A 27,996-nucleotide genomic window follows, 5' to 3' on the forward strand; every position below is an offset into this window, starting at 1 on the left:
TCTCCTTCCTTTCCTTCAAGGAGACTGATCAGAGAGGTGACACCGTCTTCCACCTGCTCTCTCCTTCCTTTTCTCCAGTGAGACTGACCAGAGAGAGGTGACACCGTCTTCCACCTGCTCTCTCCTTCCTTTTCTCCAGTGAGACTGACCAGAGATGAGACACCGTCTTCCACCTGCTCTCTCCTTCCTTTTCTCCAGTGAGACTGACCAGAGAGAGGAGACACCGCCACCGCCACCTGATGGCGAAACTCGAGTTGCACCGCATCTGCCTCATGCACAAATTCACATTGTACGGAGAAGTGTGTTTCGTAATAGTGTTAATAGTAAGAACTCACTCCTAAAAACATCAGCACTTTGCTGTATCCGTTGACAGTCTCTCTGTGGTCATGGTTTTAAAAGTTATTAAATCTTGCGTAGGCTAGTAGCCTATTAAACTTAGCTGTGGCCATGGTCATGGAAGCTCTGTAACCATAGTGATTTGAGCTATCCGATTGGGCAGCACAGTAGGTGCTCTAGATTTAGTCACAGATTTGGCGGTCCGCCAGTTTGTCTCATGGAAAACACTTTGCTTACCAGGTGCGTAGGACTTTTGAATCAAGTGCACCTACCGGCAACAGCTCAACACGATTTTTAAAAAACAGGCGCAAGCCTTTATAGCTTGTTGGCTTTTCTAAAGAAATATTTGGTTATCAACTAGGAATGCCTTGAAGAACGACCAGATCGACCGGTTGGCAACCACTGCTCTTAAGCCTTAAGCCCCACCCAACTCTTTAATGGTTGATCCAACCGTTCTGTACTAACTTGCCAGCTACTTCCAGACATCGAAGAGAGAGAGAACAGCTCACCGAACATTACTTGCCATATCTGTGGTTTCACCAGTCAAGCAAATGTGTCTGAGAAGAATAAGATCATACACATAATGTTAGCTAGCGACCCACCCAGCTAACATTAGCTACCTAACAGTACACTTGAAATGAAACCGCTTTCTGTCAAAATTAGAAACGTGTAATATCTGAAAATCTTACCAGTATACATCAAACAAGCAAAGCATCAATACAGGATTAAGATTGAATTCTACTACACTGGCTCTGACGCTCGTCGGATGTGGCATGGCTTGAAAACTAGTAAGGACTAGAAAGGGAAACCCAGAAGTGAGCTGCCCAGTGACGCGAGCCTACCAGACAAGCCAAATGCATTTTATGCTCGCTTTGAGGCAAGCAACACTGAAGCATGCATGAGAGCACCAGCTGCTCTGGATGACTGTGTGATAACATTATGGGTAGCCGATGTGAACAAAACCTTTAAACAGGTCAACATTCACAAATCCACTGGGCCAGACGGATTACCAGGACATGTACACAAAGCATGCGCGGACCAACTGTCAAGTGTCTTCACTGACATTTTTAACCCCTCCCTGACCGAGTCTGTTACTTTTTTTAAAGCCCTTAACCAACAGTGCAGTTCAAGAAGAAGAAAATATTTACCATGTAGGCTAAAATAAAATAAATAATAAAAAGTAACACAAAAAGAATAACAATAATGATGCCATATACAGGGGGCACCGGTACCGAGTCAGTGTGCAGGGGTACAGGCTAGGTGTGTACATGTAGGTGGGGGCGAAGTGACTATGCATAGGTAACAAACAAAACAGCGAATAGCAGCAGTGTACAAGGGGGGGGGGGGTCAATGTAAATTGTCCGTCTGCGATCTTTATGAATTGTTCAGCAGCAGATAATTCTACAGGAGAATATCAGTCTATCATCTGTAAGCTGAAGCTGAAGCGCAGCCTGGTCATGCAGCAAGACAATGATCCAAAACACAATCAAGTCTACATGAAAATGGATGAAAATAAACACATTTGTGGTCCTAACCTAATCTCTATCTAATTGAGATGCAGTTAATGCTTGAAAACCCACAAATGTCTTTGAGTTAAAGCATCTCTGCATGCAACAGCGATGTGAGAGACTGATCAACAACTACAGGAAGCATTTGGTTGCAGTCATAAGTGGCACAAACAGTTATTGAGTATTTCATTTAAAAAAATCTTTATTAAACTAGGCAAGTCAGTTAAGAACAAACTCTTATTTTCAATGATGGCCTAGGAACAGTGGGTTAACTGCCTTGTTGCGGGGTAGAATAACAGATTTGTACCTTGTCAGCTTGGGGATTTGATCTTGCAACCTTTCAGTTACTAGTCCAACAGCTCTAACCACTAGGCTACACTCCAGTGTAAGGGGGAAATTACTTTTTCACACAGGGGAATTGGGTGTTGCATAACTTTGTGATTAAAATAAATAAACTAAGTATCAATTCTTTGGGTTATTTGTAAACTCAGGTTCCCTTGATCTAATATTAGGTTTTGGTTGAAGATCTAATAACGTTCAGTATCCAAAGTAGAGAAAATCAGAAAGGGGGAAAATTATTTTTCACAGCACTGTATAAATATTTGTTTATGCTATTGATTATGTTCAGTGTTTGTAAAGTATGGCTGCTGTGTATCCCAAGAGTTCAACTTTTATGATGATTTAACTGCCCTGCAGATGATGTAACTGGTCCTCTGTTTTGTGGAATCAGCAAACACGTATGACAGCCAGTCTGCGGTAAGACACGAGCTCACATAATATCAGAACAAGTGACATTGCATCTGCTTTTACTTCCTTTAGGAGGCCTGTTGTATTATCTGGGGGGCTATCTAATGAAGGATGCAGTGACATGTCCTACCTGAGGAAAGACAAAGGGAGGGAATCAGACTGACCTGTCTTCAACTCAAGGCAAAAACAACCCCATTAAACAGAGAGATGAATGATAGACTTTGTCAGGGAGGGAACAGATCATCAGGAAGCCACTAAGTTTTCCAGAACTTGTGGAATGAGTCTTAACAGTTTAGTTCACCATCAACTCACCCCATGTTTGAGCTGGGGTTAGAGTCCCACAGTGAGGCTTGACACAGTGATACATCACACAGCCACTGCTCCTCACCCAATGGGACCGCTGCCGTGGTGGGCAAGGACAGCTGGAGGATGTCATGAGGAGGGGGAGGAGGAGAGGGGAGACAGGGCAGGGGAGAGAAGGAGGAGAGACTCCAGGAAGGGAGATACTGCTGCCAAAAGCACATAGTCAGACAGGAAGTGACCACTCTCTCTCCGTTTCCTGTCAGGAAGGGCATGAAGGGTCGGCTGGGTCGCACGGAGAGGATCAACAACTCTGCCTCAGCTTTGGGCTCGAGCCATTATATATACAACAGTAGATTAGTACATTGGTCAGGTAGCCATATGAGGTACTGTGAGGAGGTTGTTGGTGCTGTTTGTGAGTGGATCTTCCTGTTTTGGTTTCATGTGACCTTCACTTTCTCCTTAAGGCCCTAGCTAACCCCAGTCAATACCACAGCATACACAAACAAACACTAGACCAGAATCAGTCATTTAATTAGAGGGGTGGCTCTTGGCTGTTCAACATTCCCATGTTTCTTCTTTTGACAGGTTATATCCTGCGGTTTACATGTGATGTATATGATTTATAGTCTGTAATAGGATGGGGTAATGTATTCACAAGTTGACCCTAGTGAGGGGTTATTTCTCATGGGAGTGTCATGACCCTACCTTCATCATATTCTGATGGTATTTAGCTTTAATAACCAAGGAAACATGATTTACAATCAACCCTCCATTTGGGCATGTCACTATTTATATACACTGAACAAAAATATAAACACAACATGTAAAGTGTTGGTCCCATGTTTCAAGAGCTGAAATAAAAGATCTCAGAAATTGTCCATATGCACAAAAAGCAAATTTCTCAAAAATGTTGTGAACAAACTTGTGCACATCCATGGTAGTGAGCATTTCTCTTTTGCCAATATAATCCATCCATCTGACTGGTGTGGCATATCAAGAAGCTGATCAAACAGCATGGTCATTACACAGGTGCACCTTGAGACATCTGTGGGATTGTGTTGTGACAAAACGGCCTATTTCAGAGTGGCCTTTTATTGTCCCCAGCACACGTTTTGAGGGTTTGCCCAATTGGCATGCTGACTGCAGGAATGTCCACCAGAGCTGTTGCCAGATAATTTAATGTTAATTTCTCTACCATAAGTCGCCTCCAACATTGTTTTAGAGAGAATTTGGCATTACGTCCAACCGGCCTCACAAACACAGAGCACTTGTTTGGCGTTGTGTGGGCGAGCGGTTTGCTGATGTCAACGTTGTGAACAGAGTGCCCCATGGTGGCGGTGAGGTTATGCTATGGGCAGACATAAGCTACGGACAAGGAATACAGTTGTATTTTATTGATGTCAACTGTATTTTATTTGAATGGCTAGAGATACCGTAACGAGATCCTGAGGCCCATTGTTGTGCCATTCATCCGCCGCCATCACCTCATGTTTCAGCATGATAATGCACATCCCCATGTCACAAGGATCTGTACACAATTCCTGGAAGATAAAAGTGGCCCAGTTCCTCCACGGCCTGCATACTCACCAGACATGTCACCTATTGAGCAGGTTTGGGATGCTCTGGATCGACATGTACGACAGCGTGTTCCAGTTCCCACTAATATCCAGCAACTTCTCAGAGCCATTGAAGAGGAGTGGGACAACATTCCACACGCCACAATCAACAGCCTGATACTCTATGCGAAAGAGATATGTTGCACTGCACGAGGCAAATGATGGCCACACCAGATACTGACGAGTTTTCTGATCCACGCCCCTACCGTATCTGTGACCAACAAATGCATATCTTCCTGGTCATGTGAAATTCATAGATTAGGGCTTAAGGCCTAATGATTTTTTTTTCAATTGACTGATTTCCTTATATGAACTGTAGCTTCAACTTGTAGTTGTTGCATGTTGAATTTATATTTTTGTGAAGTATATTTCTTTGCAGCTTTGTCTTTACATTAGCTTCTGTTACAGCCTATGGATAGCTAATTATCTTGTCACGGTTGTCGTAAGAACGCGACCAAGGCGCAGCGCATGTTGAGTTCCACATACTTATTTCAAAGTGAAACTTTAAGCAAAACACAATAAATCAATAACCGAACCGGGACTACATGGTGCACAAAACAATATCCCACAAAGCAGGTGGGAACAGGGAACCCTTAAGTATGATCCCCAATTAGAGAACAAAGGGCTCTCTATGGTCAGGGTGTGACATGTCTCTTAAAGGGAGGGACAGTTTATTTTTACTCACCATTAGTTGGTGAAGCTAAAGTGATGCCCAGCTAATAAAGTCTCCACATAATTAAATATTTATAAGGCTAGTGTTAACATACCATTTAACAAGAGAGTGTGAAGCTGCTGCACATCCAGTTATTGGGTCAGAGACCTGAGAACACACTCTTTTTAGACGGTGTAAATCTGCATGTTAATGTATCCCTCTTAGGCTCATGTTCGTGTGTTTCTTATTTTTATTTCGTGTGTGTGTGTGTGTGTGTGTGTGTGTGTGTGTGTGTGTGTGTGTGTGTGTGTGTGTGTGTGTGTGTGTGTGTGTGTGTGTGTGTGTGTGTCGATGTCTGTGTGCAGAGGTTTTCAGCAGCCTTCCAAATGAAATCAGCCACCAAGCCAAGTCCTTTACCACAGTTTGCGGCAGGAATTCAAGGTCAGCGCTGCTGATTCTGCTGATGCGTTTTATTCTCTGGAGCCAGTGGTGCTGGACTGTATGACTGGGGGGTTACCAACACTGACCCCCACCCATCCCCAACAGCCCCACTACACACACCTTCATCCTTCCATTATCACCCCGGTGCTACCCTCCAAGGGAGTGTGCATTTAGCCGCTAAATGAAATGGGGGAAGGGTTCTGTTGTTCCCTGCCGGAGAGCCAGGAGATGGATGGGGAGAGGTGTCCTGATTTCCCATGTGACCACAATAATTGTGTTATAATGGAGGTGGGGGCTGAGGGCCCATCAGCAGAGGGGCAGAGGTACACCTCCATCTCCCCCTCCCCTTCCCCTTCCTCAACAAAGAGACCTGTAGAAAATCATGACAGTCTGTCATTTTCACATATTAGTATCTGGGTTGCTTTTTCATTTTGATGCTTCCTTGGTCAATTTATTCAATGAATTATACATTTAAATGCATGATGATTTAAACGAAAAGTGGTTTGATATCTTGGTATGTGAATAATCTATGATGGATGCATACAGTTATTCCCTTTCCTCTGACCTCCTATCCTCCCTCTCTTCCTCCAGGCACCATGAGGCCGGTCCACAGGAACTTCTATGAGCCGTCGTCGGCCCCGGGGAAGGGTGTGGTGTGGGAGTGGGAGAACGACAGCGGCTCCTGGACGCCCTACGACATGGAGATCTGTGTGACCATCCAGAACGCCTATGAGAAGCAGCACCCCTGGCTGGACCTGACCTCTCTGGGCTTCTGCTACCTCATTGACTTCAACAGCATGGTCCAGACCAACCGGCAGAGCCAGAGGAAACGCCGCCTGCGCCGACGCATGGACCTGGCCTACCCTCTCATCATGGGCTCCATCCCCAAGTCCCAGTCTTGGCCCGTGGGAGCCAGCTCCGGCCAGCCCTGCCCCTGCCAGCAGTGCATCCTGGTCAACAGCACGCGGGCTGCCTCAAATGCCATCCTGGCCTCTCAGCACCGTAAGCTGTATGGGGGGGCTACCGGGCCTTCGGGGGCTACAGGCACGCTCACCGTGGTACGGCAGAGTAACACCTTCGCTGGAACCACCCTCTGGTCCCCCACCTCTAGTGCTGGAACCAATAATATACAACATAACAACATAAGCGCAGGAGGAGGCCAAGCCAAAGCTGAACAGGTGCAGTCTCTCCTGTCTAGTGCCAACTTTCCATGTTCCCCGGCGCTGCCGTCCCTTCCGCCTGCACATGGCCACTCCCACGCCCACGCACACTCCCACGGTCACCATGCCATCATCAATGGGCAGAACAACCTGAACCGGCCGGGCACCCAGCGCATTTCCATGGGCACTGCCAGAGGAGCCATCCCACCAGGGTAACCATGACATTCATTTGGATTACATTCCACTACAGATTTGCAAAACAAAACACAAACGCACTAGGAATGCATTTTAAATTAGATGACAACAGATGAAAGCAATGAAAGGTATATAAGGAAAAATAACTCTTGCTCTGTCTGTCTACCTGTCTGCTGTACAGCTTTACAATACCTCTGCTGGCATATAGTGTATGTGTCTTTGTGCATTGTGTTGTGTCACTCTTTCTCTCTCTCCCCCCCATCTCTCTGTTGTGTGTCTACTGATTTACTGCACCTCTTGTTAACTGGGGGATCAATGGCTCTGCAGAGGCAGCTCCAGGTCATTGACAGCTATACTGCCTCAGCTGCCTCTCTCTCTCATCTCTCCTCTTTATCCCATATCTTCTCTGTCCTCTCCTCTCTGTACTGTCTCGTCTCTCATCTCTTCCTGCACCGGGGAGTGTGGGGAACTGTTTCCTTCTGCTCCACATTTCAATCTTAGCATGGTTGTCCTGAATAATAAGCTTACGCTTGTCTCAATAGACTCGGAATAGCTTTTATCTGCTCTGTGCCTCTAATTTTACCCAGTTCATTTCTACCACACAGTGGTGTTATTCGATGATAAGCACTGGGTGGTTGTTCTGTTCTGTTCTGTGTGTGTGTGTGTGTTTAAGTGTGTGTTCTTGTGGAAGTGTACGCCTGTGTGTGTCCATGTGTAAAGCTGTTCTCCCGTGTAGCTGTGGAAACCCATTTGCCATGGAGGCAGAGATACACTGGGGAGAGATGAATAATAGATCAGGGAAAAATGGGAGCTTGAGCAGAGCGGTCTGACCCGAGAGCGATTCAGTGAAGAGTACTGAAGGAAAGTAGTATCTAGAGCTGTAACCTATACCTCAGTCCCTATCCTGTTTTCTTTACTAAAATATACCCGCTGGTTAACTCATTTCATTTCATTTCCCTCTCACGGCTGATGGGGAGAGAAACAGTTAGACAGTATACATTGAAATGATACTGTCTTTCGGGCAGACACACTGACTTCACAAGGCCTAGTTCTGTGTAAGGGAATGTGTGGTGTTAGCAGCTCATGGAAGCACATCACTGAGGGGACAGGTGGCAGATTGATATTGCCCTTAGCTCACCTGAGTGTGTGAAACAGGCTGGAGTGTACTATTGTGTGTGTGTGTGTGTAACAGCTGAGAAGTCCTGTGGTGATTTATAAGGGCCCTATCAAATCAGAGGCCTGGAGTGGGTGGAGTGCTTGTTTCTCACCTCTCTGTGCAGTGGGCAGGAGGGAACTGTGAGAGGCTGTGGGGGAAGACTGTGAGAAAGACAGAGAGAAAGGGGTGAGGTGGAGAACAACGTTTCCCAGGCAAGTAGCTCTACACACAAAGGAAGAGTGTGGTTAACAACAACACACACAGACACGTGAAGACCCTCACACACAGACACGTGAAGACCCTCACACACAGACACGTGAAGACCCTCACACACAGACACGTGAAGACCCTCACACACAGACACGTGAAGACCCTCACACACAGACACTTGAAGACCCTCACACACAGACACGTGATTACCCTCACACACAGACACGTGAATAACCTCACACAGACACGTGAATAACCTCACACAGACACGTGAATAACCTCACACAGACACGTGAATAACCTCACACAGACACGTGAATAACCTCACACAGACACGTGAATAACCTCACACAGACACGTGAATAACCTCACACAGACACGTGAATACCCTCACACACAGACACGTGAATACCCTCACACACAGACACGTGAATACCCTCACACACAGACACGTGAATACCGTCACACACAGACACTTGAATGCCCTCACACACAGACACTTGAATGCCCTCACACACAGACACTTGAATGCCCTCACACACAGACACGTGAATATCGTCACAGACAGACTCGTGAATACCCTCACACATTTCAGCTAGTGCATTTATGGACAGATAACAGTAAAACCCACACATAGTGGACACAATACCTTTGTCGCCAATGACAAAGAATGCAGTTGAAATAGTAACCTTGTGATAACATGTAAATTATCATAAGGTAGTCTAATTAACTCGTTTACTACCAGATAATTTCAGGCTTAGTTTCAATCTCCTCGAACATTGTGGTTGTTGTGACTTCATCGTGAATATCAGAGGGGGAGTAAAGAGCACCCCCTACTGGTCTGTCTTGACATTTCACATTGGCTTTTCATATTGAGTTTCCAATGGTTGCCACCTGCAATTCGCTTTCCAATTGGCTTTTACGCTTGATCTTCTGCACCTAAATAACAAATGTCATAACATTTATAAAAGCAATGTATAAAAACAACCCTACAACTAGTAACTTATTCTTCCAAATAGGAAGAAACTAGAGTGGATTTTTTTTAAATTGTACCTTTTATTTAACTAGGCAAGTCAGTTAAGAACAAATTGTTATTTTCAATGACAGCCTAGGAAGAGTGGGTTAACTGCCTTGTTTAGAGGCAGATCAACAGATTTTTACCTTGTCGGCTCCGGGATTTGATCTGGGCCTCTACGCCTATGTAGGCGCTCTAACCGCTAGGCTATCTGCCACCCCAGGTAGCCTAGGGGTTAGTATAATAAGGAGCATATCACCTTATTAAGTGTTTGAGGGATAGTTCCTAATGAACAAGGCCTCTGGTTCTCTGTCTATCTGCAGTGTACAGAGCACAGAGTTGCAGAGACACTTGCAGAGTTTGCTCCAGTTCACTGTGATGCGAATTTGACACAGAGACAGTTAGCAGGTGATTTTTGTCATTTCAACATCAGCAAGCCACTTCCTCATCTCAACTTCCTCCATTCACTTCCCCATTTGAGATCACAGATAAACCCAGAGATTGTTTGTGCTGTCTAAAAGATAGAATTGTTTTCATTTCTTTGTGTGTGTTCTGAAGATGAAGACACCACCGGAGGAGGCATGGTAAGAGAGATCCTTTATACTTGCACTTCTAGCTCATTTCATTATGAAGCGGTTAATGGTACTATGCTGCCCAGCTCTCTGCCCTTGGCTGAGTGAGTAGGATTGGTTTTGGTGCTCATGTCTCCTGTTAATTGATTAACGGTGTTGGACAGTTCAGACTGGAGAGCTTAGCTATCTGGTGAGAACAGGCCAGAGGAAGCAGCAGGGATTACACAGCCCTACCACTGCACTGCTTTGCTCTCCACTGGAGCCCTCAGCCCTGTCTCCATTAGATCGAATGAAAGGATAAATAACGGAATAAATTAAGAAGGCCCATCCAGACCAAACCGATGAAATTGTATAGATGCTCTGTGTCATTATTGCTTATTTGTCTGTTTTTGGGTGCTTTGTGAAGTGCATTGCTCCTGCTGTTCTCTTTCCCTGGGCAGGGCCTGCCTGCCTCTCCCAGTCCTCCATCACATCAATATAAAATGAAGCATTTTTGTAGTTTTCTCCTCTTCTCCCCCTGTCTTCCTGGTGCAAAGATAAACAGATGAGGAGATATAATGGCTCCGTCAGCATTTCTCTAACGGGGCCTGATTTGTTCTCTATCGGGAGGAAATCACATTGCTCTCAGTTTAATTAAGTCCTGCTCAAGTCAGGCTGGAAAGTCAGTCTGGGAGAGAGGTGAGGACAAGAGAGAGCAGAGAATGAAGAGAGTGCCAAGGGTTGACGGAACCAAGGCGATAAAAAGGTTAATGGGTACTTACTAACTCATGGAATACGACAACACTCCTACAATACTGTAGCCTAACACATATGTGTTCAGTGAACATGTGTACCTTTACTGTAAGGTACTTCCTCCTGGTAAAATCTGACCATCAGCCTTAGTAATAGATGTAAATACAACTAAATGTTCAGTAGATCTTAGGAGCAAGTGTGAGGCCTTTAGGTTAGCAGCTGTATACTCGTGACCATGGCCCTGGTGAAGGGGTGGAGGGAGGATGTAGGTCAGCAGTGGCCCAAATGCATGAGCCCCAGCTGCAGCTGCAGGAAGGACCGGGTCACTGGCCCCAGAAGAACTCAAGGGTCTTGTTAAAAGCTTAAAGTTGGAGTTACTAGCTTCCCATATTTTGAAATAAAATGTAGAAAGGAATGCTGTTGGGTGTTTTTGCTCAGCAAGAGGTTATATGGTTGAATGATCTCATGGTGTTAACATGTAATGTTTACAAATGCTGTACCACTTCCACGTGCGTGTGAGAGCGCTAAAGGGCTCTTGTTGGATGTTGCTCTCTTCTGCTGGGAATGAGTTGTTTATTCACAAACAACGCCCTCCATGAAATGCCTGAATTATATATGTCTTTCAAGCATACATGGGACACACAGCTGTCTGACATACACTACTGTTCAAAAGTTTGGGGTTATTTAGAAATATCCTTGTTTTTGAAAGAAACGCTAATTTATTGTCCGTTAAAATAACATCAAATTGATCAGAAATACAGTGTAGACATTGTTAATGTTGTAAATGACTATTGTAGCTGGAAACAGCAGATTATTTATGGAATATCTACATAGGCGTACAGTGACCCATCATCAGCAACCATCACTCCTGTGTTCCAATGGCACGTTGTGTTAGCTAATCCAAGTTTATCATTTTAAAGGCTAATTTATCATCAGAAAACCCTTTTGCAATTATGTTAGCACAGCTGAAAACTGTTATTCTGATTAAAGAAGCAATGCAATTGGCCTTCTTTAGACTAGTTGAGTATCGATTACAGGCTCAAAATGGCCAGAAACAAAGCACTTTCTTCTGAAACTTGTCTGTCTATTCTTGTTTTGCGTGTACTATTTAATGAAGCTGCCAGTTGAGGACTTGTGTGGTGTCTGTTTCTCAAACTAGACACTCTAACATACTTGTCCTCTTGGTCAGTTGTGCACCGGGGCCTCCCACTCCTTTTTCTATTCTGGTTAGAGTCAGTTTGCGCTGTTCTGTGAAGGGAGTAGTACACGGCATTGTACAAGATCTTCAGTTTCTTGGCAATTTCTCGCATGGAAAAGCCTTCATTTCTCTGAACAAGAATAGACTGACATTGTCATTTACAACATTAACAATGTCTATCTACACTGTATTTCTGATCACATTTTACAAAAAAGTGCTTTTCTTTCAAAAACAAGGACATTTCTAAGTGACCCCAAACTGTTGAATGGTAGTATACATCAATGCTATAGTTTAGGTCATTACCCTGGCCTACACGCTTCAAATCTCTACTCTACTACTCTGTGGCTTGGCCCTGCGTAGCACTACAATAGTTCCCCTGAGAGTGAGTGGAGATAAGGCAGGTCAGACCCAGAGTGTCCAGGTCACGTGGGCCTTTTATTTCTCCAGAGTTCATTGAAAGGGTCCCTTGGCAAAGGATCACAGGACTCTACTCATATCAAAGCAGCATCTCTTTAGGGATTTTATAAGGGAGGTGCTGGAGCAAGAGAGAGGAGAAAGAGACAGAGAGAGAGATGGGGGAAGGGATCTCCTAGATCAATGGTATTAATGTTACATAACACCTTTGGGAAACTGAGAAAATGTATATCATTCTAAATGTATATCATTCTACTGTATTGAAATACTATGTAAGTTAATACAGTGTAATAATTCAGTCATACAAAGTTGCTGTCTTTTCTTTGCTACCGTTGTCTAAGCACTCAACTGTTTTGGTTGTGTTGACATCAAAATGGCTGCCTTTTCTTCTATGTGGTCCTCTCCATCACTGCAGATCAGTTGTTCCTTTTTTTCTATGTGGTCCTCTCCATCACTGCAGATCAGTTGTTCCTTTTCTTCTATGTGGTCCTCTCCATCACTGCAGATCAGTTGTTCCTTTTCTTCTATGTGGTCCTCTCCATCACTGCAGATCAGTTGTTCCTTTTCTTCTATGTGGTCCTCTCCATCACTGCAGATCAGTTGTTCCTTTTCTTCTACGTGGTCCTCTCCATCACTGCAGATCAGTTGTTCCTTTTCTTCTACGTGGTCCTCTCCGTCACTGCAGATCAGTTGTTCCTTTTCTTCACATAGAGTAGCAGCAGCAGCAGCAGCAGCAACAGAAGCTCAGTCTGCGGTCTCTTACCCTATCTCCTCTGACAGGTGACCTTTCTCTGCAGCCTGGTCTGCCCTGTGTGGGAGTGCCCTCTATTACCAGACTGGAGCTGAGGTCATGTTTTCTCAAAAGGCACTTACCAACACACACTCACACAGGCTCCTCATGACCAACATGCTTTGTGCACAGCTTTCTATCGCTTTCTACTTTAGATGTCTCTGAGAGTAAACAACCGTCTTCGTCCTCTGTGTGGAGTGTGTGTTCTGAATCATGCCCTGGTTCAACAGTCAGTAGATAAGTCAAGCTGGCCTGACTGTGTTTGTGGTATAGCTAGTGTAGTACACGTGACCATGGACTATTCGCACAATGGCATCATATTCCACATCTGTGTAAGTGTGGCCGTTCTAACTGAGAATGTGCAGTTCATAAAAAGTGTGAACTAACTGTAGTGTCATTATTTTTACTCTTTTGAAAACTTGATTTCATATTGGATGTTTTTCTCTCTGTAGGGTCCCTCCCCTCCCTGTTAAGAACCTTACTGTCTCTGGACCAGTTCACCCAGCAATTGCAGGTAATTGTTCTCCTCTTTTGCAATTAGAAATAACATTTTTTTTCCCGAGGCTGCATTTAATTGAGTGCTTTAACTTTCGCATCCATTCTTACTCGTAATAGTAAACCAACATGACTCTTTTCTTTATTGTATGCATGTGTGTCTATGCCAGGTATTACTGGTATCCTGATGTGTGCGGCTGGCCTGCCTGTGTGTCTGACCAGGGCCCCTAAACCCATTCTGCACCCGCCGCCCATAAACAAGAGTGATATGAAGCCTGTGCCTGGGGTCAACGGCATCCGCCGCAAGACCAAGAAGAAGCACCTCAGGAGAGGTCTGTATGTATGACAGGGAGAACTCTTAGGACCACTGGAGGGGAGAAGGGTCTGTCATGGAGCGTGAGACAGATGCTGTTGAGACATTGAGATGTAAAGTAAATATCTTCTCTGGATAAGAAGGGAAAGGGAGGGCTAACAGTCACACCCACCACATTAAAATGAACAGAGCGTTTTCCACAACTAGAATTAAGAGGAAGCTATTGTAGTGAGATGAGTTGATGATGATCTAGTGGTGAGATGTGTGGCTTTAGCTTTGGCGCTAGGCCAAAGTCTATTTGACGCTGTGGAAATTCCAGGCGACCCCGGGCGAGTTTTTGTCCTAATTGGTCAGTGAGGCTGTGGGTTTTCCAGCCCTGCATCACCCTGTTTACCCAGACCTCCAACTCTATTCCATTCCTCTCTTCCCTCTATCCTTCCATCCCCAGCCTTAGACCCAGGCGGTGGAATTGGGATGGGATGACAACAAACATTGATTAATGGGTCGCAGCCAATTGTTCCTGCGTTGGTGCAGCATAGCCCACATGGAGCAAGGCAGAACAGGACAGATATTTGTGGTTATCCTGACCTGTTCTGGCTGCCACTCAAAAGGAGGCTAAAGAGGCCTTTGATCCGGCTAATGAAGCCATTAAAAAGGCAGTGCCTGAAATGCATAGGAGAGAGTGGGGTAAGTTGAGCCAAATTGTTAGTTGAGTCATCCCTTGTTTCTAGGAAACGATACACAAAATGAATTGTGACCAAATATTTAGGAAGATGTCATAATTTCATGGAGTCTGTGAAGGAAGAAACCACATGGCAAAGTGGTAAGCAAGTTAGGTCCAAAAGATTGTTTTATACATCAGTTGAGGTCTCTATAATCTACAATATGAGGTTCTAAACCTAGGATGAAAGTGCATCCTTGTAGCTGTGTGGGCTAATATAGTCAAAATGTTTACCTTGGGGCAGTGGTGTAAAGTACTTAAGTAAAAATAATTGAAAGTACTAAACTCAGCAAAAAAAGGAACTTCCTCTCACTGTCAACTGCGTTTATTTTCAGCAAACTTGACATGTGTAAACATTTGTATGAACATAACAAGATTCAACAACTGAGACATAAACTGAACATGTTCCACAGACATGTGACTAACAGAAATGGAATAATGTGTCCCTGAACAAAGGGGGGGTCAAAATCAAAAGTAACAGTCAGTATCTGGTGTAACAGTCAGTACCAGCTGCATTAAGTACTGCAGTACATCTCCTCCTCACGGGCTGCACCAGATTTTCCAGTTCTTGCTGTGAGATGTTACCCCACTCTTCCACCAAGGCACCTCCAAGTTCCCGGAAATTTCTGGGGGGAATGGTCCTAGCCCTCACCCTCCGATCCAACAGATGTGCTCAATGGGATTCAGATCCGTTCTCTTCGCTGGCCATGGCAGAACACTGACATTCCTGTCTTGCAGGAAATCACACACAGAACGAGCAGCATGTCTGGTGGCATTGTCATGCTGGTGGGTCATGTCAGGATGAGCCTGCAGGAAGGGTACCACATGAGGGAGGAGGATGACATCCCTGTAACGCACAGCGTTGAGATTGCCTGCAATGACAACAAGCTCAGTCCGATGATGCAGTGACACACCGCCCCAGACCATGACGGACCCTCCACCTCCAAATCGATCTCGCTCCAGAGTACAGGCCTCGGTGTAACGCTGATTCATTCGGCGATAAACGCTAATCCAACCATCACCCTTGGTGAGACAAAACCGCGACTCGTCAGTGAAGAGCACTTTTTGCCAGTCCTGTCTGGTCCTGCAACGGTGGGTTTGTGCCCATAGGCGACGTTGTTGCCGGTGATGTCTGGTGAGGAGCTGCCTTACAACAGGCCTACAAGCCCTCAGTCCAGCCCTTCTCAGCCTATTTCGGACAGTCTGAGCACTGATGGAGGGATTGTGCATTCCTGGTGTAACTCAGGCAGCTGTTACTGCCATCCTGTACCTGTCCCACAGGTGTGATGTTTGGATGTACCGATCCTGTGCAAATGTTGTTACACATGTTCTGTCCCTGCAAGGATGATCAGCTGTCCGTCCTGTCTCCCTGTAGCAATGTCTTAGTAAGGACATTGCAATATATTGCCCTGGACACATCTGCAGTCCTCATGCCTCCTTGCAGCATGCCTAAGGCACGTACACGCAGATGAGCAGGGACCCTGGGCACCTTTCTTTTTGTGTTTTTCAGAGTCAGTAGAAAGGCCTCTTTATTGTCCTAAGTTTTCATAATGGTGACCTTAATTTTTATTTTTTATTTCACCTTTATTTAACCAGGGAGGCTAGTTGAGAACAAGTTCTCATTTACAACTGTGGCCTGGCCAAGATAAAGCAAAGCAGTGTGACACATGCAACAACACAGATTTACACATGGAATAAACAATTAACAAGCCAATAACACAATAAACAAGTCAATGACACAGTAGAAAAAAAATAAAGTCTATATACAGTGTGTGCAAGAGGCATGAAGAGGTAGGCAATAAATAGGCCATAGGAGTGATAAATGAGCAGATGATGATGTGCAATTGGAGATACTGGTGTGCAAAAGAGCAGCAAAGTAAATAAAAACAGTATGGGGATGAGGTAGGTAGATTGGGTGGGCTATTTACAGATGGACTATGTACAGCTGCAGCGATCGGTTAGCTGCTCAAATAGCTGATGTTTAAAGTTGGTGAGAGAAATCAAAGTCTCCAACTTCAGCGATTTTTGCAATTCGTGCCAGTCACTGGCAGCAGATAACTGGAAGGAAAGGCGGCCAAATGAGGTGTTGGCTTTGGGGATGATCAGTGAGATATACCTGCTGGAACGTGTACTACAGGTGGGTGTTGTTACCGTGACCAGTGAACTGAGATAAGGCGGAGCTTTACCTAGCATAGACTTATAGATGACCTGGAGCCAGTGGGTCTGGCGACGAATATATAGCGAGGGCCAGCCGACGAGAGCATACAGGTCGCAGTGGTGGGTGGTATAAGGTGATTTGGTAACAAAACGGATGGCACTGTGATAGACTGCATCCAGTTTGCTGAGTAAAGTATTGGAAGATATTTTGTAGATGACATCGCCGAAGTCGAGGATCGGTAGGATAGTCAGTTTTACTAGGGTAAGTTTGGCGGCTTGAGTGAAGGAGGCTTTGTTGCGGAATAGAAAGCCGACTAGATTTGATTTTAGATTAGAGATGTTTGATACGAGTCTGGAAGGAGAGTTTACAGTCTAGCCAGACACCTGGGTACTTATTGATGTCCACATATTCTAGGTCGGAACCATCCAGGGTGGTGATGCTAGTCGCTCGTGCGGGTGCAGGCAGCGAACGGTTGAAAAGCATGCATTTGGTTTTACTAGCGTTTAAGAGCAGTTGGAGGCCACAGAAGGAGTGTTGTGTGGCATCGAAACTCGTTTGGAGGTTAGCCCAGTATCTAAGGAAGGGCCAGAAGTATACAGAATGGTGTCGTCTGCATTGAGGTGGATTAGGGAATCGCCCAAAGCAAGAGCAACATCATTGATATATGATGTTTTTCCTAGCCACCGTGCTTCTACACCTGCATTGCTTGCTGGGTTTCTGCACAGCACTTTGAGATATCAGCTGATGTACGAAGGGCTATATAAATAAATTTGATTTGATATATACAGTGAAAAGAGTTGGCCTGAGAATTGAACCCTGTGGTACCCCCATAGAGGCTGCCAGATGTCCAGACAACATGCCCTCCGATTTGACACACTGAATTCTGTCTGCAAAGTAGTTGGTGAACCAGGCGAGGCAGTCATTAGAAAAACCAAGGCTATTGAGTCTGACAATAAGAATACGGTGATTGACAGAGTATAAAATTACGTACTTTATACTCCATACTTTTACCCTGACACCCAAAAGTACTCGTTCCATTTTGAATGCTCAGCAGGACAGGAAAATGGTCTAATTCACACACTTATCAAGAGAACATTCCTGGCCATCCCTACTGCCTCTGATCTGGTGGACTCACTAAACACATGCTTCCTTTGTAAATTATGTTGCGGTGTTGAAGCATGCTCCTGCCTACCTGTAACTTTTTTTTTTAAATAAGAAAATTGTGCCATCTGGTTTGCTTAATATAAGGAATTTTAAATGATTTATACTTTTACTTTTGATACTTAAGTATATTTTAGCAATTACATTTACTTTTGATACTTAAGTATATTTAAAACGATATACTTTTAGACTTTTACTCAAGTAGGATTTTACTGGGTGATTTCACTTTTACTTGAGTCATTTTATATTAACGTATCTTTACTTTTACTCAAGTATGACAATTGGGTACTTTTTCCACCACTGCCTTGGGGTAAGTTGAGCCAATGACTATGATACCCCATACAAATAATGATCACATTTAGTCCATTTTATGCATAATATTTTTGCAATGTGTCATGCATATGAACTCAAGATTTGGAGCGGCAGGGTAGCCTAGTGGTTAGAGCGTTGGACTAGTAACCGGAAGGTTGCATGTTCAAACCCCCGAGCTGACAAGGTACAAATCTGTCGTTCTGCCCCTGAACAGGCAGTTAACCCACTGTTCCCAGGCCGTCATTGAAAATAAGAATTTGTTCATAACTGACTTGCCTAGTTAAATAAATGTTTAAAAAAGTTTTTAAAAGATAGTGCATTATTATTGTTACAAAGCTGTCATCATCATTCCCGTTTATACAAACATAAAGCAGGAGTATGGCCCCCCTTGAGGTTCTTGAGAGAGCAGCCAAGGAAGTGAGAGAAGGGAAGAAGTCCAATTCGAGCTGCAGCAAGGGATGATAAAATAGACTGAATGACACTGAAGGAAAAAAAGAAAATGAGAATGTACCTGTGTGAAAGTGAGGCTATGATAGAGTAGCAGAGGAACACAAGGTCTCATCTGATCACATTGAGTCTGAGATGCTAAACATATCAAGAATTTCACAGACCGTTTCATAGGCTTAGTAGCCTCAAATGCAGAGAACTTGCCTACGGATGGTCACATTGAAACAACAACTGGTCAAGAAATGGAAGGGGAAGTGATATTGAACAGATAGATCTATATCTGAAAAGAATGTGGGTATACATTTAAGATATACAATATACCACACCCCCATTCCATGAGTTCAACTTTGACCTACCAGCACCATCACCCACTGTCACAGGACATCATCACCCACGTACCCAACCTATGCTCAACTTACTCCATACTTAGGGTAAATTGTGCCAAGCTATGTTTTCAAAACGGTTGTTTACATGAATTCTGATTACTTCCAGAGATACACAACATCCTGAAAGAATACTATATTTTCCTTGACGTAGTGATACTGAATGTAAAAGATGTCTCAACTTACCCCACTCTCCCCTAACTCAAACCTTCTCCATCTCTCTCTCTCTCTCTCACCCTCTCCATCGATTAATCACATTGTCACTTTTGTTTTTCTGTCTCTTCCTCTCTTCCTGTCAGCTATGCTAGCTTGGTTTCACTCTGAGATTAGCCTAGTGTGTGGGTGATGGCTCATTGTTCTGTGTCACTTTGAAGGTGACCTCCTCTTCAACATCACACACTGTATTTATTCACCCACACTCTCTTCTTGGACTGGTCTCATCACAATCAAGCAGGGCTATGGTAATTTAGACCCAGACCAGTCACTGGGTTTACCTATTGCTCAAATAGAAGCCTCTTTATGTAGATCCATCTAGTCATCTTTGGGTCTTCAAAGGACAAAACACATCTGTCTGCGAGTAATGATTATGTGTGAGTAAGTGTTTTTTTGTTCCTTTCAACCACATGCCTTCAATGTTGTGTTTGATTGCAAGGGAAAAACCCAGAGGATGTGGTGCGGCGATACACGGAGAAAGTGAAAGTAGCCCCTGATGAGGTAAGGAGAGTCCTGGATGACACACGTACACAGTTTTAATACAGTTTGTAATCATTGTACAGTGTATTATTGCTATGCATCCCAACCCTACAGTAACATGCAGTAGCTCTTATGGTCTAACTGGTGCCCACTCACATTCCCTTCCCAGGACTGCACCATCTGCAGGGAGAGGCTGGTGATGTCGTCAGGCTACGAGGGTGTCAAGGGCATAAAGCCAGAGGTGGTGGGCAAACTTGGCAAATGTGGGCACATGTACCATCTGCTGTGCCTGGTTGCCATGTACAACAATGGCAACAAGGTGAGAAGGCGCATACGCGCCAGCGCTTGTTATGGTATCAATATTATATTGTATAGTAGTGGGTGAAATTGTATAGTAGTGGGTGAAATTACACCCCCCATTTGATGTGATGGGGTATGCTATGATAACAATTAGATTAGATTGATATCAAACTAATCGGAAGCGGGTCTTACTCTGCTAAACACAGTTCATGGTCATTTTAAAAGTCAATTAAGGACAGAAGAAGGATCACTGTCAAGAAACCAACTCTCGAATAGATTAAATTTGTTTGATTAGATTAGTTATGAATATTGAACATTGAATCTGTCCCCATCCAGGATGGCAGTCTGCAGTGCCCCACTTGTAAGGCTATCTATGGGGAGAAGACTGGCACACAGCCCCCTGGGAAGATGGAGTACCATGTCATCCCCCACTGCCTGCCCGGCTACCCAGAGGCCAAGACCATCCGCATCGTCTATGACATTCCTGCTGGCCTACAGGTCACCACCCTCATATCCTCCACACTCACACAGTCCACTCATCCACTGGCTCTCCTTCTTAAGTCTATTCTCTTCCATCTACGGTGCTATAACACTGCTGGGTCTGACATGAGGAGGCTTCAGAGGATATTTGATAACGTGTTTCGTGTTGCTCAGGGGATTGAAGTGTCCCTAAGCCGTGTGACTGCATCCTCATAAAGAGAAAGAGAGAACGATTCACCTCCTCTCTTTGCAGGGAGAGGAGAGGGCTGCATATTTCATCCTTTCTGCAGAGCTGAGCTTTAATAGAGTCAATAAAGTGACCTTTCTACCAGAAGAGCAGGCTGAGCATCCCTGTGCAGGGGAGAGAGAGGCTGGGGCTGTCTGTCCCCTGTCATCCACACTGCAGCAGAACAACATGCCACGGCCCACTCACAGTGCCCCTCCACACCACTCACACTCCTCACTCCCCCCTTTTAACACATCTACACTGACAGCTGTACTCTGTGTAAGAAAGTCATGATATAGTAATGATACAGTACATTCTGAAGTAGAGTGGAGTACAATGAGTATGGTGTGGCATGTCAACACATAAGACCTGCATCACACAGCATGACAGTTAATTGGTTGTTTTACAGCTTTTATAAAGAACATTTCTTGATGAAAGGGGGAAAGGGTTCATTTGGGAGGGGCAGCCATTTCCCCAAAAATTAATGCTTTAAAAGAGTGCAAATAAAGCCACCAGAGTAGTCAGACTACGAATATACAAGCTTGTCCCGGGGGCACATTTCCCTCTTGGCTGAATGTTAATTGAAAGAGAAAGAGAGGGGTTGTGACTGTTTCTGTCCTTTTCACCAGACCACAGAGCATCCCAACCCAGGGAAGAAGTTCAGCGCTAGGGGGTTCCCCCGGCACTGCTACCTCCCAGACAATAACAAAGGCAGGAGGGTAAGACTTACAGTATTATCTATCTGTATATGGGAAGAACAGTTCTTCAAAATACATGATGTAGTAGGCAGGTAGCCTAGCGGTTAAGAGCATTGGGCCAGTAACCGAAAGGTCGCTGGTTTGAATACCCGAGCCGACAAGGTGGAAAAATCTGCAGTTCTGCCTTTGAATAAGGCAACAACAACTACTCCCGACCGCCGATGATGTGGACGTCCATTAATGCAGCCCCCGTCACCTCTCTGATTCAGAGGGATTGGGTTAAATGCGGAAGACACATTTCGGTTGAATGCATTTAGTTGTGGAACTGACTAGGTACTGTATCCCAGTTCCCTTTCATACCCCCCTTGAATGAACTAGAAAGAGAGATGGTGATTACAGTGCACTGTGAACTGCTGTATGTCATCTACCTGGGTTCTCATCTGTCTGTCCCCAGGTCCTGAAGCTCCTGATCATGGCGTGGGACCGCCGCCTCATCTTCACCATCGGCACGTCCAGCACCACGGGAGAGTCAGACACAGTGGTGTGGAATGAGATCCACCACAAGACAGAGTTTGGTTCCAACCTGACGGGGCACGGCTACCCAGACCCCAACTACCTGGACAACGTTCTGACAGAGCTGTCAGCCCAAGGGGTGGGACAGGACAACCTGAAGGACTGAGGGGGGGGGGGGACAGAGAGGCCCAAGAGGACCACCTCCCATATCCATATCTGACAGGGCCTCTGAATGAGGAGGCAACATGCAGGCCAGATAGCTGTCTTTTGCTCCCCACACCCAGAACAGACCTACAGACCCTCATGTTCTGTATGTGGGCAAACTAATATATAGCAAATGACATAATAATGACACGACAACGTCATGATTGTGTTATACTGTTATTTGCATTTACCTAAACATAAGTGTAAAACTTTTCCGACTGATGTCTCTTTGTCCATGCCTTGAGCAGGTGTGTTTTTGCCAAAATTTCAACCTGATAGGTTAAAGGAATGTAAAGACAGGATTTAAAACTGATCTCAATGTGTACTGGCTATTGTGGGGTTTAGACATTGATGCACATCAACAGTCATTGATTCCTCTGAGACAGGATATTGAACCTTCTCTTCTGTACTGACATCATGGCATTGGAGGAGATGTCTGTTAATGTTCACCACCGAAACATATGGCCCAGAGTTTGCATTGAATGTTGACCACATAACTGCGACTTTTGCTAAACAGTTGGCTAGGGCTCCAAAGGCTCTACATGTCTGGCCACATTTATTCAACTTTTTTCAGATGTGCATTTTTGAAAGAATAGGGAAGTGATTTATCAAGTTGTAGTTGGTGTTTGTGTGGAAGTCTTCAGGATAATTTTAATATGCAGAATTTACTTATATAATTTGAAAAGCATGGTTGCAATTCCAGATCAGAATTGCATTAGTCTAATTCACACCAAATCTACACAGTTGAACTTATGACATCAGATGTGGTTGCTCGTGAGAGTCTTTTAAAAGTGAGGCCTATTGCTAGTTTTAGCTTGGTGGTTTTCCACACCAAAGCTGTCTGTAGATCTGAGTTGACGGTCACGGCTATGTGATTCTCAGAAAGGAGAGAGGACATCTCTGATTGGCTACACAGGGCTGTTTCACAGGGCTTTGCACCATTGGCCAATGAGTCTATTGATTGTTCAAATGCACCACCTGACAGAGAGCCAGTCAGAGGATCTGAGGACCCAGCCGTCTCACAGTAAATGTCTATTCTAATGGTGTGCCAACCAGAGAGGATGCCTTTGGAAGTGAAACCTGATATAGGTTCATACATAAGCATCTAACCGACCAGGTAGATGTTTGTTAAAACGGTATGCACCTTATTGATATTAACTCATCCATTTTAATGAGTGGAGATGTTGGTATAATCCAGAAGAGATTCTTGTTGAGGTTTTTATGGTGCGCCACCCATTTCACAGGGTTTGATCCTTTAAATGCTTTTGAATATCTTCGACTGAATCATAGTCTTCCGTAGCACTTTGAGGCAGCAGTTTTCTTTAATTAATCCTTTCATTTTTGGAAGATGTCTTTAAATGTATTGGCTACTATAGCTGCTGTTTTTTATTTTCATGTTTATAATCTTGTCTTGTATTGCTTCAAATATATATATATACAGTATATATCTATACATTTGCAAATGTGATCTACCTTTAAATGTACATGTATGCTCAATTTGAGTCATATGGTATAAGTTTAATTTATTTTTATACTCTTCTATATAAGAAAATAAACATTCACATCTACCCGCCCACATATCTATATACACACAGAAACATGTCAAATGAGTAGATCACATCTGGCATATGTGATTTGCCAGTATGTCAGGGACTGCTGAAATGTGTATGCTAGGTTATGAGCGTCTTATACTGTATTAGCAGTAGTCTTAGCGTTTGCTGCTGTTGTTCATGTAGATTCTGTGAAGTGGAGCCCCTGAGGGATTCAGTAAGTACAGCAGTTCCTCTTTATTATTGGCTGGGGGGAGTTTAGCAGCATGACGTCGACCCTATACTCCAGATGGGTCATTGACCATAGAATTCTAATTCTGTTATTTACCTTGTATAACCTAAGAGAACCACTAGGAGGATACTGTCAGTACCTCAAACTGGTGAGAATGAAAAACAAGAGCCAATTGGTCTTTTAATTTCTTCTTTATCCTTTTGCAAGTTGACACATGTTAAGCTTTTTGTCACCCTCGTAATAGGGAAAAACATGAAAGAAATGATTTCAGTCTTATCAGGGAATTTTCCATTTTAAGTGAGACTCATTGAGTTGTACAGGGAAAATGTTTTCAGATAATATTTCAAGACCAGATCATGCTCAGATTTCCAGTCTCCAAATGCTTACATATGTACCTGTAATATTAATCAAATATTTCATTGTCTAGGCCTCCTCAGCTTTTCAGGTGTGCACATACAGTCCGTATACGTTCAGTGGTCTGTACATGGGAGCTTAATTGTGAGCAGACGTTTTATGGTCTAGTTTTGGACAGAGGTATAGAATTTATGCAATTATATATGCGACCAATTTGTACCTTGTGTAGCAGGAGGGATCCGGAGGTGTTGGGGACAGAAAGAATGGATGTTCAACATTCTGTAAGGCGTGTCCATTTGTGACCAAAGGAGACAGTGATCCAAAGGTATAGCTCAAATTCTCCATATAGGAGAACACATATTTTTGATGTATTTTTTAAAAGATTGATTGTTTTCAATTGAGCATTCATAGTGTGCAACATTGTTATATTACAGTAATTAAAGAAACATTCCATATGATTCTCCATAGCATATATTGATTAGGTGTGGTATCCAGTCTCATGAGGAGTTTACTTCACAATCATATTGAAAACATCCAACAGCATATTGCACTTATCTGTGTACACAGATATGTCTGCAACAAATTGGTGTGTGTGTGTGTGTGTGTGTGTGTGTGTGTGTGTGTGTGTGTGCGCGTGTGTGCGAAAATGCTTGGTTTAAACTTCTAAAATATTCAAACAGTAGACATTTGGGGGCTGAAATTAAAAAATGTCATAGAAGTGCATGTTACTCAAGACGTCAACAAGTCTGCTGACAAGGCAAAAATGTTCTAGGTGAAAAATGTAATGAAATCATTAGAGATGTCATCGAGCTGTGTCCTGTGTGGACTGGCATGGTGGACTGCTCCATACTTATCTGTGTGTTTTGATCTCTGAAGAGGGTTTGATGGAAAGAGATGAGCATGAAATAGCACTTTGCTGCTCCTCTCTCTGTTTCACATAAAAGGTCATCAGGTCATCATCTGCATTTTCAATGACGATTTTTTTTTTTTTACAGACAAAATGTCAGAACAATGTGGTTATGGTTTAACATTCACATTTAATTTCTCATCAGAAGCAACATATTACATATAAAGCATTCAATTAAACACACAAAGAGAAATGGAGATTTGAAGTGTAAAATAAAATGAATGGCAAAAAAATAAAGGCAAGATTAGAGACATTGATTAGACATTAAAGGGCTCTGAATCTGAACCAGTCTCTATTGGATTGGGATGATTTTGTTGCATGTTTGTTTGTTTCATGTGGAAAATAAATGTGCCCTCAACGGGGTAGTTTGTTTGACCTTCTCTCTCCTCTCGTTCTTTACTGTCTTTCGTTACCACCATGTCCTCGTCCTTTTGCTCTTCTGTTCTCCTCTTCTCCGGGCTGCCCTGTGCTCTGAGCATCGTTATGCAGTCAATTTTGCTTTATGGTCATTTTCTGTCACTGGCTGATAAATATTGGTGATGTGTGAGAAAGATGGGGGTTGGGTATGCATGCATGCAGGCACTGGGGTGAATACTAAAACAGATATACCCCAGTCCTCCTGCTTCCCCTCCAGACCTGGAGGAACAGCTTGTGGAGCTGTCATGGGAGGTCTCCCTGGTAATCCCGAGGACAACCTATGGTGTCTGTCACGGGGCGCATCTCCCCTTTCCCAGTCCTAGCCGTGACACAGCAGCTCAGATGGTCTGACACCCCAGACCCCCTCCCTCCCAGCTGAGGCCCATTCCTCTCATCACTCACCTCCATCACCAAGGAAGGTGTTAACCCTATCAGTCCTGAGACCTCAGCAAAAAAACAGCTTTTCATTTATCTGACTTTCATTTCTGTCCTTACATTTAGCTTCACAATGAAGTGTTTTACTATTTTCTTTTCAGGACAACCAGAGCAAAAATACAACACATTTTTTGGACATAAACAGTTGCATTAGTGCTGAACACAGGGGGTTGTGGGGGTGCTGCCACCCCCCGTGCTTTACGGTTGGAATGGTGTTCTTCGGCTTGCAAGCCTCCCCCTTTTTCCTCCAAACATAACAATGGTCATTATGGCCAAACAGTTCTATTTTTGTTTCATCAGACCAGAGAACATTTCTCCAAAAATTTGTCCCCATGTGCAGTTGCAAACCGTAGTCAGACTTTTTTATGACAGTTTTGGAGCAGTGGCTTCTTTCTTGCCGAGCGACCTTTCAGGTTATGTCGATATATGGTTTTACTGTGGATATAGATCATTTTGTATCTGTTTCCTTCAGCATCTTCACAAGGTCCTTTGCTATTGTTCTGGGATTGATTCACACTTTCGCACCAAAGTACATTCATCTCTAGGAGACAGAACACATCTCCTTCCTGAGCGTTTAAAATTATTATTTTTTAAAACCTTTATTTAACCAGGCAAGTCAGTTAAGAACATATTCTTATTTTCAATGACGGCCTGGGAACAGTGGGTTAGCTGCCTGTTCAGGGGCAGAACGACAGATTTGTACCTTGTCAGCTCGGGGTTTGAACTCGCAACCTTCCGGTTACTAGTCCAACGCTCTAACCACTAGGCTACGCTGCCGCCCCGGTATGACGGCTGCGTGGTCCCATGGTGTTTATACTTGTGTACTATTGTTTGCAAAGATGAACGTGGTACCTTAAGGCATTTGGAAATTGCTCCCAAGGATGAACCAGATTGTGGAGGTCTTAATTTTTTCTGAGGTCTTGGCTGATTTCCTTTGATTTTCCCATGATGTCAAGCAAAGAGGCAATGAGTTTGAAGGTAGGCCTTGAAATACATCCACAGGTACACCTCCAATTGACTCAAATGATGTCAATTAGCCTATCGGAAGCTTCTATAAAGTCATTACATAATGTTCTGGAATTTTCCAAGCTGTTTAAAGGCACAGTCAACTTAGTGTATGTAAACTTCTGACCCACTGGAATTGTGATACAGTGAATGATAAGTGAAATTGTCTGTAAACAATTGTTGGAAAAATGACTTGTGTCATGCACAAAGTAGATGTCCTAACCGACTTGCCAAAACTATAGTTTGTTAACAAGAAATTTGTGGAGTGGTTGAAAAACTAGTTTTAATGATTCCAACATAAGTGTATGTAAACATCTGACTTCTACTGTATATACACAGTACCAAGACAAACGTGTGGACACATGTTTTACTATTTTCTACAATGTACATAGTGAAGACATCAAAACTATGAAATAACACATATGGAATCATGTAGTTACCAAAAAAGTGTTAAACAAATCAAAATATGTTTTATATTTGAGATTCTTCAAAGTGGCCACCCTTTGCACACTCTTGGCATTCTCCCAACCAGCTTCATGAGGTAGTCACCTGGAATGCACTTCAATTAAAGGTGTGCCTTTGTCAAAACCCCTCTGGGATATGTGACGCTAGCGTCCCACCTGGCCTAAAGCCAGTGAACATGCAGAGCGCCAAATTCAATAAATTACTATACAAATCAAACTTTCATGAAATCACACATGCAAGATAGCAAATTAAAGCAACACTTGTTGTGAATCCAGCCAACACAAATGGTCCTTTTGTTCGATTAATTCTGTCGATATATATCCAATATGTCCATTTATTTGGACAAGGTAGGGGTGGTATACAGAAGATAGCCCTATTTGGTAAAAGACCAAGTTCATTTATGGCAAGAACAGCTCAAACAAGCAAAGAGAAATGACAGTCCATCCTTACTTTTGGACATTAAGGTCAGTCAATCCGGAAAA

The 27,996-nt window shown here is 43.8% G+C and overlaps 1 protein-coding gene across 1 annotated transcript in view; it reads left to right on the forward strand.

Annotated features, from left to right (window-relative positions):
• The window catches only part of LOC124034386 (E3 ubiquitin-protein ligase DTX1-like), a 51,363-nt gene extending 25,796 nt beyond the window's left edge, over positions 1 to 25,567 (forward strand). The window contains exons 2-9 of the mRNA XM_046347515.1: positions 6,195 to 6,975; positions 13,498 to 13,559; positions 13,711 to 13,872; positions 19,688 to 19,749; positions 19,898 to 20,047; positions 20,365 to 20,526; positions 21,364 to 21,453; positions 21,887 to 25,567. Of these exons, the coding sequence (XP_046203471.1) occupies positions 6,195 to 6,975; positions 13,498 to 13,559; positions 13,711 to 13,872; positions 19,688 to 19,749; positions 19,898 to 20,047; positions 20,365 to 20,526; positions 21,364 to 21,453; positions 21,887 to 22,111 (1,694 nt within the window). The 3' untranslated portion in view covers positions 22,112 to 25,567. The remainder of the gene's footprint in view (positions 1 to 6,194; positions 6,976 to 13,497; positions 13,560 to 13,710; positions 13,873 to 19,687; positions 19,750 to 19,897; positions 20,048 to 20,364; positions 20,527 to 21,363; positions 21,454 to 21,886) is intronic.
• Positions 25,568 to 27,996: the final 2,429 nt, after the last annotated feature.

This window comes from Oncorhynchus gorbuscha, linkage group LG04 (genome assembly GCF_021184085.1).
Source record: "Oncorhynchus gorbuscha isolate QuinsamMale2020 ecotype Even-year linkage group LG04, OgorEven_v1.0, whole genome shotgun sequence".
Taxonomy (NCBI): domain Eukaryota; kingdom Metazoa; phylum Chordata; class Actinopteri; order Salmoniformes; family Salmonidae; genus Oncorhynchus; species Oncorhynchus gorbuscha.